General features: G+C 47.4%; 1 protein-coding gene and 1 long non-coding RNA gene across 9 annotated transcripts; both read right to left on the bottom strand.

The window, feature by feature from the left end:
* Window positions 1-316: 316 nt before the first annotated feature.
* On the bottom strand, window positions 317-1,645 carry LOC123051425 (sex determination protein tasselseed-2-like). Its single transcript, XM_044474290.1, has one exon. The coding sequence runs from the start codon at window positions 1,542-1,544 to the stop codon at window positions 549-551; it is 996 nt and encodes a 331-aa protein (XP_044330225.1). The 5' UTR covers window positions 1,545-1,645; the 3' UTR covers window positions 317-548.
* Window positions 1,646-4,807: 3,162 nt separating this feature from the next.
* Window positions 4,808-10,565, bottom strand: LOC123051423 (uncharacterized). Of its 8 annotated transcripts, none has more exons than XR_006424124.1 (9): window positions 10,147-10,565; window positions 9,977-10,024; window positions 9,493-9,594; window positions 9,288-9,389; window positions 8,996-9,099; window positions 6,391-8,919; window positions 6,234-6,288; window positions 5,387-5,636; window positions 4,808-5,233 (listed from the first exon to the last, which is right to left on the bottom strand). It is a non-coding gene; the product is annotated as an uncharacterized lncRNA (long non-coding RNA). The 8 variants fall into 8 exon arrangements; XR_006424123.1 differs by having other exon boundaries at window positions 9,010-9,099; XR_006424119.1 differs by having other exon boundaries at window positions 6,391-6,545; window positions 6,974-9,389.
* Between the last annotated feature and the right edge of the window lie 659 nt (window positions 10,566-11,224).

The raw sequence follows: 11,224 nt of genomic DNA, 5'->3' as shown, positions 1-11,224 counted from the left end.
CGTAACAAAAGAGACAAAAAATTCCTATGTATAGAAAAAATCTGTTTGGATGGATTTTTGTACGGACATTATTTCCTTCGCCATGGATACATTTCTTGGTATTTTTTCATGAAATTTCACACGTGAGTAGATTGAGAACCCTGGTTTGATATCCCTAAATTTTATTTTATTTTTGATTTTTTTCGTATTTTTACGCTTAATATTCGTATAGGGGGTGAAGCATCCAGGAGCTCCTGTGTATTTTCCTACTCCAGCGTCACTTCGTTACTACTGAACTAAACAGTTATTCTTGATCCGGGCACGACAACAATTTAGGTAACGAAGAAGAAAAACAGGCAAATCCATAGTTCATCACATGAACCACTCAGGTCAAACACACCAATAAACACCAGCTAATTACTCCTACTTACCACTAGTGCCAACCTATAATTAATTTAAGTACAGTTCATGCATGCGCTTGGCCCACTCACTGGAGTTGTACTTGATTGCGACACTCGAGCACGTACTACCCTCCAACTACATCTCAATCGGTTTGACTTCATCATCTATCACAGCCCGATGACGTTCCTGGAGGTGGTGACGCCGCCGTCGACGACGAGGTTGTGCCCGGAAATGTACCCCGACTCGTCGCTGGCCAGGAACAGCGCCGCCTCCGCGATGTCATCGGCTCTCAGCGTCGGGCCCTTGAGCGTCGCCATGCCCCGCACCATCTCCTCCGCCTTCTCGACCTCCTCCGCGCTAACCGGCGCCGGCGCGCCCCCTTCCTCGTCCTCGCCATGGTTGCCGTGGCGCCACGCGTTCACCAGCATTGGCGTGGCCACCCCGAAGGGGGAGACGCAGTTCACGCGGATGCCGTGCTCTCCGAGCTCGCAGGCCGCGTTCTTGGTCAGCCCCACGAGCGCGTGCTTCGAGGCCGTGTACGCGTGCGGGCCCATCCCGCCCAGCACGCCGGCCACGCTCGCCACCGACACGATGCTCCCGCCGCCGCAGCCGCCGCGGCGCTGCAGCATGGCCCGCGCCGCGTGCTTCATGCCGAGGGCCGCGCCCAGCGTGTTCACGCGCAGCACGCGGTCGAACTCGGCGGCGTCCAGGGACGCGATGCCGCCGCTCTTGGCGCCCGTGCCCGCGGGCGGCGCCTGCCGGCCCAGCACGCCGGCGTTGTTGCAGAGGACGTCCAGCCGCCCGTACCGCGCCACGCAGCACCCGACGGCGCGCTCCACGTCGGCCTCCACCGACACGTCGCAGTGCACGTAGCTGCAGCAGGCGCCGCCCAGCGCAGCCGCCAGCGCCTCCCCTGCCGCGTCGTCGATGTCGGCGATCACCACGCGCGCGCCTTGAAGGACGAACGCGCGCACGATCGCCTCCCCGATCCCGCGTGCCCCGCCAGTGACGATGGCCACCTTCCCCTCCAACCTCCTGTGCTGCTGCGGCTGCACCGGCACGGCGGCACCGGCGGCGGCAGCGGCATTGTTGTGGGTGGCGCCGAGTGTGACGCTGCCGGCTTGGGGGGCCTTCTCGGCGGGCATGAAGTCGAGAGCGGTCATGGCTGGCTAACAAGGGCGGTGCGGGTGATGATGTGTGGGACTTTCAGTTGCAGCTATGGATGGATGGACGGGAGTGGGACGAGATCGAGCCGCACGCACGTCATTTTATAGGAGGCGGAGCGGCGGATCGGAAGGTGGGAGGGAGCTAGCGGATGGGCGGACGTGTGGCCGGGCCACGCGGACGCTGGTGGGGATGGCATTTGGCACCGTCTTCGTCCTCACGGGCCGCGTGTGCACACGTCGCGGCTGTGTCAATCCGTGTTAATCTGGTGGTGCTAATTCTGTAATTGTCGTTTGACACTCATCTTCTGAACTAGGAGTATGCATGTCAGACGGACGTCACTGCTCGCTGCAAATATTATACAGTACAACATATCCCGGGCTGGTCAAATGATGCCAGGCTGTGGCCGTTCACACCACCCGTGCGATTCAGTTTCTTTGTACGTGTGCTGGATCATGAGGTCAAGAATCACCTTTTCTCCAAGTCATGGTTAACTACCGAGTAAAGTACAGAGTAATCATCGTTTACCGAGCTGTCTCTTCTAATTATAGTCAGCTTAGTTGTTAGTCTTGAACTGCACACTGGACCCTTGCAAGTTGCAAGACGCTCGAGCGTCTTTCCGTGGCTGAGAGCTGAGAGTCTCATGTGAGAAGTTTGGATACCACTTTAAGAGTATGTCCAACAGGCGCGGGACGCCGGCGCGCCGGAACCGCGAGTTTTTGCGCGCCGCGGAGCGCTGACTCCAGCAGCCGCTGCAAAATATAGCACGCGCGCCATATGATGCATTTTGAAGACAATATGGTGATATTTGGGAGCTTCGGTCGCAGCCGCATCCGTCACATGCGTCACGCCTGCAAGCTTCTTCTTCGGCCACCTAGAGGAGCCGTCTGACGCCTTGTTCTTCTTCCCGGACACCTTGCCCGCCTTCGCCCGCGTCGCATTTGGGAGCTTCGAGAGGGGGGCGCGTGGCTTCATGGCGGGCGCCGGCGCGACGCCACCCGCCGCCGAGGTTGTCCGTGGCGGCATGAAAAGGCCGCGTGCGATACCGGTGCTTGGGGGAGCACCGGCGGAGGCGAAGCCAAAGCTCCCCGCGCTAGGGTTTGCGGCGGCGGCGGTAACGGAGGGGTCGCGGGTGTAGGAAGGGGTGAGAGGAATGTCGGCGCGTCCGTCCATCGGGCAAATTCGCCGGCGGCGGCGCGGGCGGGGCAATAGCGGGGCGGGCGCTCGAGTTGTTGTGCAGCGCGCGGAAGCGGGCACACGAAATAACGGCACGCGATGCCTTTTCGGCCCCCGCGCCGAACTACTTATGCCGCGCGCGCGGTTTTTGCGCCTGAAGCGGCTGCGCGTGCGCAAAAAACATAAGTTTTCCAGCGCGGCGCTTATATAGCGCGGCTGTTGGAGATGCTCTAAGAGCATCTCTAGCAGACCCCGCATCCCGCCCCGACCCGCAAAATAACCGCCAAAGTGTGGGTCGGGGCGGGAAAACCTGCCCGATCAGACCCCGCATCCCGCCCCAGCCCGCAATTTTTTTGCGGGGCGCGGCAAAATCTCGGCCCCAACCCGCGAATACGCGGGTTTCCCCCTCGCCGCTGCGGTGCCCTGTATATAAGCGGAAGCGGTTGGTGGGGGACATTTCAGCCCGTGCTTTCCCCACCAACCACCTCCCCTTTCTCCCCTCGTCCCGTCGCCGGGCCGCCGCCCAAGATTCCGGCTAAAGCAGCCGGCGGTAGCACGCCGAAAGGCCGCCACACGCACGAGGCCTCCCCTCTCCCCCAACCCACCTGCGTTGGCCGGCCGCCAAATTTGCGGATCTGCGGCCCTTCATCGCGGGCCGCCGGATTTGGCCTTTTCCGGCCGCCGGTGGCTGCGCCAAGCGATGGAATGATCGGGGAGCATCTCCCGCAGCCCCGACAAAGATTTGGTGATGTCTTTATGTATCCAATGTTGTTGAAAAAGTAAAAAAAATGCATTATGTTGGATCAAATTAAGGTGCAAATTTAGGTTATCCGGGTCGGGAGGAGCTGCACCAGATCAGACCCCACAAGCCGACCCGTAAAAGAGCATATTCCGCAAAGATCCTTTTTTACGGGTCCGTTATGTGGGGTCTGCAACTGCGGCCGTCCGCGCTGACCCGCAAAGGTGTTTTTCCGCGAACTGCAAACGTGTTTTGCATGCCGACCGGATGCCGGATCTGTTAGAGTTGCTCTAACATGAGATATAGTAATACTTAGTAAATCTTGTTGGTAAAAATTTAGTTTGCATCTAGTGATGGATTGGACGGACAGGAAGTGAGCGTATATTCTCTCTCTCTCTCTCTCTCTCTCCAAGCTGAAACAGCAGAGCCGGTTGACTGCAATAAGAAACTAGAGGCATGCAGCACGACCCGATTCTTTTAGACATTTCGCGTCCGTAGTTTGAGCTAATCATGCCTACATATACAGTAAGTATTTGAGAGCACATGAACGCATTGATTGGTCGCGCCATCGATCGTATTGCTAGTACTGCATTATGCTATGCTACCTGCACTCTTTCTGCTTGCCGGTCAGGTGGAAAGAAACAAGCTAGTCACATCTCAGGTGTAGCTCTCCTGATGCGCAATCTCGATCGTTTTCCAGGCAACCCGTGTACGGAACTCACGGTGATCGTTAATCCATCATCGTCTCCACCAAATCACGTAAGATCAATCACCTCTGACTCAGACGGGAGTTATACCGAATCTTTTTTGACGTCAATTAACTTGTCACATCTACGTATCTGACGATCAGTGTGATTTTTCTCATTAGACATGAACACACTGGAGCGCTTGCAGCATAAGCTATGTAGTTAATCAACCAGTGAGTGGCGCTGAGCGTTCCAAGAGTTTACCACGGCTCTCATTGAGTCGCTTGACAGTTTGTAGCAATCGATTTGAGTTCATAGAGAAGATTCTGAAGAAGCTAGGCTAACCTCTAACCTAATTAACCAGTCGCTTCCCGCGTAAAAAAACAAAAATATAACCACTAGCTTGCTTGCCTGTTAGTTACAGGTGATTAGAATTGATGGCGATGGGACGGCGAGTCAGAAAGCAACAGGGTGGAAGAGATTGACGGCTCCGCCTATGCATGTTACTAGTGGTTGGGGCGCGCCTCCTCTGCGGTCCTTTGCGCACCTGCCTTGATTGTGCAGTTGTGAACGTGCATATGCATGCCAGAGTAGCTCAGTTGTTAAAATATAAATAGAGTTAACACAAGCTTAGCAGAAAAGTGTTCAATCATCAGGCATATCAAGGTAATAGGTCCATATTATCATATAGTAGGTGACAGTCTTACAAGGTGGATGATAGAGCACAACATTAAATTGAAATCAAAGCCTAACATGCTCCAAAAGACAGGCAAGGAGAAGAGGAATGGCAATCAGGTGGTCAGCAAACCCCTTGTACAAACTTCAAAAGATTAAACCCCTGCTCATGAAAGAAAGAGAAATAAATTCTAAGAAAACAGAAGGATTGGGAGGACATGGGAGCAGTCAAACCAAAGGATCTTCTCATTGCTGCATCGCTGACATCCACGCGAGCCACATCTTGCTGGAATTGTCCAAGCCGTATTCTTCCACCGCACCACCTCTTCCTGTGTTTGTCGTCAGGCCTGGCTCCTCATCTTGAAGCACAACATGCTTGGGTCTATGCCATTATCTTGCGGCTTGAAATTATCTGAAACCAACGGCATTATGGTTAGATAAAATGCATCTGAGAGTATGGATTGACATGTCAAGTATCACACGGCAGTCCACATAATAAATATACAGGACTCCAGAGATTGCTTCTATAACACATGGCCGGCAGTAGAAATATCAAAGCAACAACCTCATAGTTAAGGGATCCACCCTCCTCGAGAGAAAACTTGGCTTCCTGATGACAATCATTTTTGGCATACAACTCGGATTGCGCCATTTGATGGGCTGAGCTCATCCAACCACATTGGCCTGCTCCCCGGAGCACAAGCATTGCATCGCCATTCGCCAAAACACTTGACGAGATCTCCCTTTCTATAGTTCTATTTCCTGCCATCCATCATGTCCATCATGCTCGATCATACCCTTGCTAGCACATTTCCCTGGTGGAAAGAATCGTGTATTAGAGTCGTAACCATGGCATTGCTTAGCTTGGTGCTATTTCAGAAAATTATCCTACAGAACTACTGGCATATACATAATATGATTAAAAATAGCACAGTTTGATGCTATGCTTTTGAATTGAACATCACAATTACCTAGATTATTTATTTAACAGGGAGATCAGAAAATGGATAGAACATCAGCTCTTTTTCATCCCTAATACAAACATCACTCAGAGAGAGTTTAACAAAGCCTTCGAATTTAGCATATACAGTACAAAATGACATTGAAATTCACTCCTGAATTCCCATAAAACGATAATCTTGCTTTTTAATTGGGCCCTTAATTTTTCATAAAGTTATATGCTTAAAGTTGTTGATTAAGAGCACACTGTGAGAAGATCTTTGAATTTAAGTTCCAATCCAACAAATTGAAACTAAGTAGTACTGATCCTTAATTGCCAAAAACCGCAGGAAGATGAGCGCCTCATGAAGGGTATGGGAATGGATGCATAAAAATTCTCCATGAGAATTTTTCTAGGTATGATATTTTTTAGGATGGATAAAGGTATGTAAAGTACAGGATATAACACTCACAGGGTTAAATGACTCTGCTCCGTCAACGCCCACATATACTGAATAATCCCCCAGCCTGCAAATCCCAAAAGGCATTGTTATCGGGCTAATTCGAACTGCGATAACTAATTCAATGGAAACACACAGCAACAGACTAAATGGTGCTTTAGTGCTTCACCTCTGTAGTAATACTACGTAGGGGTCAGCGCTAGCATACATGTTGGCATTCTTGTACTCCTGCTGCCCTATTGTTGCCCACTGCCATGCGGACGACACCTGAGGGTTTGGAGATGCCACCACATCGTTCAGCCTGCCATTGGGTGCTGCTGAGACCTGCACCACGATCCAAATTCAGACAATGGAACGCCACCATAACATGCTGCAACACAGCCCAATGGTACAACGGACAAATGAACGCCACCATAACATCATATTAGCAAAACAAATGAGCATGCGGAACACATCTGGCAGAAACACTTAATAAACAACAATATAATTTATTTGTGAACACAATTATTAGCAGCCAACAGATAGACTTAATCTTATTAGAAATAGGACAGTTTGATTTCATAACATAATTGTGTTATTACATGATGCAAAAATCTGAAGCATTTCAATCTACACTCCAAATAACAATAGCCAACGGCATGACGAATAGACTATCAAGGAAAACATGAGGTTCATTTGTTTCTTTAGGCAACAAAAATATAAGATAGAATGTCTTCCTGTAGATTAGCAACAGGAGGGATATATGAGCATACAAGTTGTACTCCAGCTTAGGTTGCACCACACACCTCCATTAGCGAAATGACCCATGGCAGTACAGTTTCAGGAAAGTGAAGTACATCAAAATTTTGTAAGCTACTAAGAGCACATGATAAGCTCACATAAAAAAATAGCAAGATATGGATTTCTTGAATGTCAACAAAGTAATTGGAATTCCAAAAGTATGACGTCTTAATTATTACACAGATTAGAGATATACACGGAAACCATGTAAAAATCTGATGGTATTAAGTATCTTGAAAATCTTTGTAGCTGCAAAGCATACTACAGATGAGAACACCATATGCAACAAAGTTAGTGCCACTAGATAGGGGAAGTTGATCTCTTTCGAGGATAACACCCACTGCAAATCAGGGCAAACAAAACACTTAACAATGCTACAAAAATATGAAATGGATATTTGCCATAGAAATGGAATCCATCATCAGTACTTATAAGCACAATAGCACATCAATGAAACTATGATAGCACTCCCGAACAAAGCATCACAAATAGAAGTATGTTGGAAAGAGGTTTCTCAATCTTTTTAGCGACGCATTCCGCAGCAGACCAGGTCTTGGCGGTCGGCGGCGATGTCGACGACTGATAGGCGTGTGACGAAGAGGGAGGGGAAATAGTGCCTCCACCCTCCTAAGAATAATGCTAGCTAAAAATTGCACATATGCAAGCTAATACCTTATTACAAAAGCAGAATGACCTGTGTAATGGTGTTTTGGACACCTACAGGGCATCATAATGGGTAAGCCGACATACAAATCTCAGAGAAGCATATGAGATTCAGAGGTAGGTTGCTATTTGTAGTGTTTCTAAACAGAGGTGGTGACGTATTGTTTGAAATTTCCAAAACCAGCATCATCTAATCAATGTAATTACACTTAAAAATTATCCATATTTTATCAGGGCACATCACTTTATTATCTCTCGGTGATATCATGCATGTCCTTCAGTTTATTCATATGATCATGGGCATGGTGTGTTTGGATTAACTAAGCTAACATATGAAACTGTGTACTTGCACAACGTTAGATCATCACTCGCATAACTGAAGAACATTGCATGGCAGCAAAATTCTTTGACGAAGTTCATTCAAATGAAGGTACCAGTTACGCATTCATGAATCTACTTCACATTGTACCAAAAAAAACATGCCCTTCCATATTTTTATGTTTTGATATTACCTTGTACAGATATCGAATGGCAGTAAAATCGAACACGCATTTGGGTCGTTAATGTCAGGAGTATTGTTGAAAAAGACCGGTGTGCTAATATTCGCTGCATCAGTTCAATTAGGAAAACGTTCATTGCATCATAAAGACCGGTGTACTAATATTCTTTTGAGACTTATATTTAGGAATGTAGTGTCAGTGCTACATCTACCTGGCACTTCTGGTGAACCTTTCCCACAGATTTAGAGGAAGGACATATTCATACTGAAATCCAATAGAAAGTAGGCTAGTTAAATCTCAAAATGATATCTGCCACAATATTCAGAGTACAGTCAATACCATTAAGCATTTGGGTTGAATAGATTTGCATACAAAATAAATATGCAGGCTGGCATATGTTGATAAAATAAGCTGCCCCCTGATGACGCTACAGAAATAGCAAGTGTATAGTTTCAACTTTCACTAACACTGAAGACTTAAGCTCATGAATATTTTTTTCTCAAACACACAACTAAATGTGTGTTTCCTCAGTTACCTCAGGAATTTACAAATACTGGAAAAAAAACTACAAAACATGAACAAACAAGGCTCCAAAAGAAAGTATGTTTAATGATGATATAACCTGGTAAGTTAAATCCTCAACTGATGGCTAAAATGGCAGTCAGAGAAAGAGCATATCTTAAGAAAAATACTTGGTAGAGCACCCTACAACAAACCTCTAAAATGATTAGCTGTATTCAATCATTCCTCAGTGCCTGCAGAAATAAAATCATAAATAGTAATCAGGACAAACTGTTTTTTGCAGAAGTGCACTCTAAATTCAGATCTAACGTTTTCAAAAATACAGTGATGCTGAAGAGGAGATAGCTTGCACAGATTTGAAGAAGTCACCATCATCCCGCATTGGCCATCCTAGTGAGAAATAATCAGATGTACTGAAACAGAGTAGGATCTATTAGAGAAAATTTGAAAACGTGTGTCGGTATGTGACCCGAAAATAAGGCCGTGAAGAGACCACAAGTACTCATTTAGATAATCATAATTACACCATATTGAATGTGGTGTTTTCCCATGCTGGATTTTTTCTACCTCCTACCAAATATAAGAGAACCATATCCATTACCAAGAAGCTTCTTCCTTTCTTACAAGGGTATATGTTGGACCCAAAGACATTTTTTCCATGCATCATTATGGGAATCCACTCCCCTGACCCCCTTCTCTGTATCTGTCTTTTACATATTTGTTAGCCATGAAATCTGTAGCAAAAATTTTAAGAAGCAAACTATGACAGAAAAGTGTGAAGTATAGTGACAACAGAATTAGCTCACCCCTTCATACTGCTGTAGATTCAAGTATTTTTATATGATCTCTGGTCAGTGTAGTAAGCTGATCTTTAATTCCAAAGGCAAGTGCACCATCGGCATGTGGTTCTGCAAAAATCATCACTGAAGCAATCATACCAGAAATCCATGAAAATGATCTATAGTGTGTACAACAAGAACAAGGGAAAAAAGGACCACAAATGGGCATCCAACACGACCTCGGCCAGCAGCGGCGAACTTTTACATTGTTCAAAATAAGAACAATTCCTTAGTTTTATGGCTAATGTAGGTGTATGGTGCAATCCTGAAAAGTTCTTATGACCTTAAATTATCTTTCACTTTACTCTAAGAAAACAAATCTAGGAAACTAATCAAAATAAGAACTCATTCTGGCGAATTTAAGGTCATACTCTTATCATGACTTGCAGGGCAGGGACAAGTTCATGCCTACCATACGCACACGAAGGGTTTAAAAACATGGTATAATTACCTAAAATATGCAGGTGAATTTCCAGTTTGCTCCTTTATGTTAGTAGCCCTGTCCAATGGAAATTTGAGACATGTCATCCACCGAGATCAGGAACAGCCAAGTCAAAGGGGAGACAAAGTGGGGTTTGGGAAGAAGGAGCCATGGCCCGTGAAGAAAGACAGAAACTCTACCTTTGGGGTAACTACATAGCTCCCCATGGGCATGTCAAGATCAATAGGGAGGGGGCGGGGGTAGCAAGTGACCGTACGTAGGCTCCAGGATGAGCTGCAGGCCGGCGAGCGCGCTGTCGACCTGGTCGACCTCGGCCAGCAGCAAAGACCTTCCGTTTGCGCAAGGTCGACGACGGGGATGCTGGCTCCATGGACGTCCTCCTCCGGGCGCGGCTGCTACCCGGCAGCACGGGCGCGCTAGCTCTCTTCTGCGGCGAGGCCTGCATGGGCGAGGGGACGTGGCGGCGCGGGAGCTCCTGGTGCAAGATGGAGAGGCCGCGGGCGTGGGAGGGCGGCGGCGGCGGGAACCCTAGCTGTGGGAGAGGGAGGAGAGGGGCGTGTGTTTTGGGAGAGGAAAGGAAAAGGGATCGAGATGACGTTCTGTCTCTCTATTTCTTCTCGACGAAGCGAACGAGAAGCGCCGGGCGTTCTTTTTTGTGAATGTGGACACAACGAGACATTCAGTTGGCCACCATGAACAGAAACGCCCCTGCTGACGTGGACAACGCGAGCTAGCGCTATTTACGCGACTGTTTTTTTTTTTTGAAATTAAAAAAAAAACTGTCATATTAGACTACCCACAATGAGAGTAAGACTGGTCATAGCGGGAGTAACATAGATAATAACATAGATGCCACATAAGCAAAAAAAGTGAGGTGGCAAGTAGTTAATGAGGAGAGAGGTAAATAGAGTAACATAATATGTTACCATCACCTAGCGCTTACCAATGCAAAATGAGTCTACAAAGTAATAAATGAAGGTATCTATGTTACCACATATATGACACTACCCACTATGAAGGTAGTAACATAGACTAGTAACATATGCATGTTACTAGTCTAAGTTACTCTCCACTATGACCAGCCTAACATAGGTAGTAACATCACACATATCTAGATAAAATAGATAATGTGGCAGACAATAAATGAAGAAAGAGAGGCATGTGGTAACATAGCTAGTTACTAGTAGTATGAGTAACATCACATATATCAAGGCAAGATGTGTCTATAGCCTAATAAGTGAAGCATTGCATGTTACC

This window comes from Triticum aestivum, chromosome 2D, assembly GCF_018294505.1.
Source record: "Triticum aestivum cultivar Chinese Spring chromosome 2D, IWGSC CS RefSeq v2.1, whole genome shotgun sequence".
Taxonomy (NCBI): domain Eukaryota; kingdom Viridiplantae; phylum Streptophyta; class Magnoliopsida; order Poales; family Poaceae; genus Triticum; species Triticum aestivum.
The sequence above is the reverse complement of the archived record's forward strand: the minus strand, read 5'-3'. Positions and strand labels throughout refer to the sequence as shown.